This window comes from Ipomoea nil, unplaced genomic scaffold (genome assembly GCF_001879475.1).
Source record: "Ipomoea nil cultivar Tokyo-kokei standard unplaced genomic scaffold, Asagao_1.1 scaffold0418, whole genome shotgun sequence".
Taxonomy (NCBI): domain Eukaryota; kingdom Viridiplantae; phylum Streptophyta; class Magnoliopsida; order Solanales; family Convolvulaceae; genus Ipomoea; species Ipomoea nil.
The window spans coordinates 1,291,791-1,295,505 of record NW_017616846.1 but is presented as its reverse complement, the minus strand read 5'-3'; the positions used below and the strand labels follow the sequence as shown (position 1 = coordinate 1,295,505).

At 36.0% G+C, this 3,715-nt stretch overlaps 1 protein-coding gene across 1 annotated transcript; it reads left to right on the top strand.

The window, feature by feature from the left end:
* The first annotated feature begins 1,769 nt into the window (after nt 1-1,769).
* LOC109172483 (dof zinc finger protein DOF5.7-like) lies at nt 1,770-2,636 on the top strand. The gene has a single exon (XM_019321640.1). The coding sequence runs from the start codon at nt 1,770-1,772 to the stop codon at nt 2,634-2,636; it is 867 nt and encodes a 288-aa protein (XP_019177185.1).
* The last annotated feature ends 1,079 nt before the right edge of the window (nt 2,637-3,715 follow it).

Here is a 3,715-nt window from a genome sequence, read left to right as displayed (position 1 = left end):
TTCCACAACTAATTTTCAGCATTATTCTTAATATAATTTATAAGCGTCGGTTTAGTAAAATAGTTAGCATATCAGTCAATTTTGATTTATTTGATCACTATTAACTGTTTGACTTGATCAAACAATCATGTTTGATTAATTAGTTTTTTAACAACTTATTACTTCAAAATCCTAAAATTCAAAAAAATTGCTCAGAGTAACTTTTTCGATAAGCTTTTTGGGAAAGTCATTTTGTATGTAATCAGCTATAAGCTAACAACTAATTTACCAAATACTTTTCTACAATCAGTTAATGTTATCAACTTGTAAACAAAGAAAATTGAATTAAAATATAGAAATTCAAAATTCCGAATTACATATCAAGTATCAATGCGGTGTGGGTACATGTCTCTGGATATCCTCTGATTCTTCAATTGATGCCTTGAACACTCCACCATTGAAGGGCCTCCGGGTTTCAAGTGGCTTGATCTTCAAAGAAGGGCTTGTATATATAGCTTGTTCTTCTTGAAGGGCCTCCGGGTTCAAATGGCTTGATCTTCAATGGAGGTTTGGATCAATAGGCATAGGCATGATCATTATGGAGGAGAGACTTCTACTTTCAGTATCACATTTTTATTGTGATCCTGAATAATATTTTTCTAGATGTTTACATCACTTTTCCTAGGATGTGTGTGATTACATAGAAATGAAAGGCTCTATTTATAGTTGTAGGATAGAGAGTTTTGATAAGCTCAAACTCTTTTGATATTATCTAATTAACAAATTAGATAATATCAATATTATCCAAAATATATTCAAATATTCTAATATTGATAAATAATCAATATTTATCAAAATTTAAGTGTCTACACAACTAGTCAATCTAATAATCCAATCAGCTAACAACTATTTACCAAACACCCTCGGGAGGTATCTATTGTTTTTCGATTAAACTGACAAAGTTTTTAAAATGTATTTTTAATTTATTTAATGTTTTTCTTTTTACATTTAAAACTTAGATTCTAAGATATCACTCCGTATAAAGGATGACAATGGAGCGAGTTGGAGCGTGTATGCACCATGAGTGTCCGTTTTAATATTGATAATATACCCGCATGGGCAGTTCAAATGGTTATAGATGTGAAAAATTGGAAGAATGATCAGGGACGGAGTCTCGTCAGTGGCAGTGTGGTATGAACCATGGTCCACACAAGTTGTGTGGATCTTATTTTGTTTACTGTAAACTAATGTACATTGTATTCTAAAATAAAAGAAAATTTTACTGGAATATAATTAGCAAAATTATTTATAATATTTTTAAAATGTAAATAAGTTGTATATGTTCACAAATGATTTTAAAATAACATAATTATAATATATAAATTTTTATTACTAATTGATAACATTAGCTGATTGTAGAAACATGTTTGGTAAATTAGTTTTTAGCTGATAACTGTTTGATATAATTTCTTTTCTCAAAAAGTTAATTGAAAAAATTGTTTTGAATTTAGCATTTTGAAGTTACAAAGAAACTAATTAACCAAACACTTATATTGATTTTTTAATAAAGTCAAACAATTAATAGTGGTCAAATAAATTAAAATTAGTTGTTAACTATTTTACAATAAAGAGCCTATATATATTGTGCATCCATTTCTTATCCAACCTTTTCTCCATTAGATCAGACTATATATACATGAGTGTTGTTATACACACTATATTAGCCTTTTGTCGATAGCTAGCTATATATAGCCAGCTGCTCTCCTTTGCATATTCGATCTCTTCCTAACATGGCAGCAGGCAACAAAGGTGATGAGCAGATGTCCGGCGACGGCAAGAAAACTCCGGCGGTGACACGGCCACAGCAGCCCTCTCCCGCTCCCCAGAAATGCCCAAGATGTGATTCGCCAAACACCAAGTTTTGCTACTACAATAACTACAGCCAATCCCAACCAAGGTACTTGTGCAAGACGTGCAGAAGGTACTGGACTAAAGGAGGGGTGTTGCGCACCGTCCCCGTCGGCGGCAGCTGCCGGAGAACCAAGAAAATTATGAAATCTTCCCTCGCTGCAATTACTGATCTCGGCGGACTGGGATACCTTAACGGTGGTGTCTCTCCCCCCTTGGATTTTAATCTGCTGGGCGGGATAAAAGTTCCCAGCTACAACACTTCAGCCGCCGCTCTTATCAGCCAGTTATCCGGCGCTCTTTTGGCTATGCCGCCGACAAACCCTTGCTTCAGTCTCGACCCATTACCGTGCTCCTCCATTTCCAGTTCTTATTTACTTGATACTGGAAATAGTGGTGCATCTCAAGAACTGGGCAGCCTTGCACCCCTAATCCAGCCGGTGGGCACTGTAAATCAAGATTTGCAGTGGAATTTACAGCACAAGAAAATGCTGGGTGTTCCTGCTGATCTTGAGAACCAGATTCAAAACCCACAACCCATCCTCCTGTTTCAGAACCTGGAGATTCCGACACCACCATCGGAATCGTCTTTTGGAAGTAGTTCAAGAATCGCTGAAGCTACTGAATGGCTCTTTGACGACGACCCAACTACTTTTGGAAATGGGAGTGGAAACGCCGGAGACGACGACTGGGACGATCTCATTCAAGCTTGGGCCACCAACTTCAATGAATTCAGTGCTTTGCCATAGATCAGATCATTAAATTCAAAGAAATAAATCATCAGATCAATTTCATATGCTAATATAAGTACTCTCTTCTTTCTCTATCTAGTCAGCTGCAGTTAATTTTATATATGATCTCTGAAAATCATCAAAAGAGAACGTGAGATAGGAAAAGCACAAGCTTTTTCTCCGGCCTTTTGATGTTTAATTTCGTTTTCTGTACTGTTTAAATGCTTCTCTTGTACATAGATCGACTTCATTAATTTCTGCAATAATTTCAATAAAGAATTAAGGTTGTATGTAATTATTGAATCTGGCTGCAATTTAATTTGTTACATACAAATGATGGTTTCTCAATTCTTGTCATCATTATTCTGCATGTAATCCGCATCAATGTTAGCCTTGTCTTCACCGTCCCAAAGGTTAAATCCGCAATTCCAAGAGTCCACACTCCGGTCCTACAAAGCATTTAAATTATGATGACCCAATTACTCAGCAAACAAGGTCAAATGTAGGTTCGCACAAGAGATAATCTGCCAGACTTTGGCAGGATGTAAATTAGGATGACCCAATGACTCAACAGACAAGGTTAAATGTCGGTGCGCACAGGAATCTGCCATACCCACTTTAGACATAATTCTCATATTGCAGCCACCGAAATTTAAACTTTGGTCTCTTCTTCTAAATATTGTCTATTGAACCATTGAACTAAGTCTGTGCGGGCGATATTAGCTGTATTGTTTGGCATGCTGGACGACATTTGTTGCATGCTGTTCTTTTCATCCTTTTGTTTTTTTAATAGCTGTACAGCAATTCATCTTCATCACAAATAATTAACCATATGTAGGGTTGATGATTCCAATGTTCCGTCGGGTAAATTATCTATCTTGGTTACATTTTGCTTTCTCTGATGATGTATAGTTGTTGTTGAACCGCTATCTTTGGGATTGGTGATAGATTTTGGACTGTTACATTATTAATTAAAAGGGGGTACTGTTAATGGTGTGTATCTTTGATTTTTTTTTTTGTTTGTATTTTGAGTCAGTCTTCTCCAGAACTACTCTCACTGTCTTCCTCTTTCGGGTAACTGAGTCTCAGACCGCGCC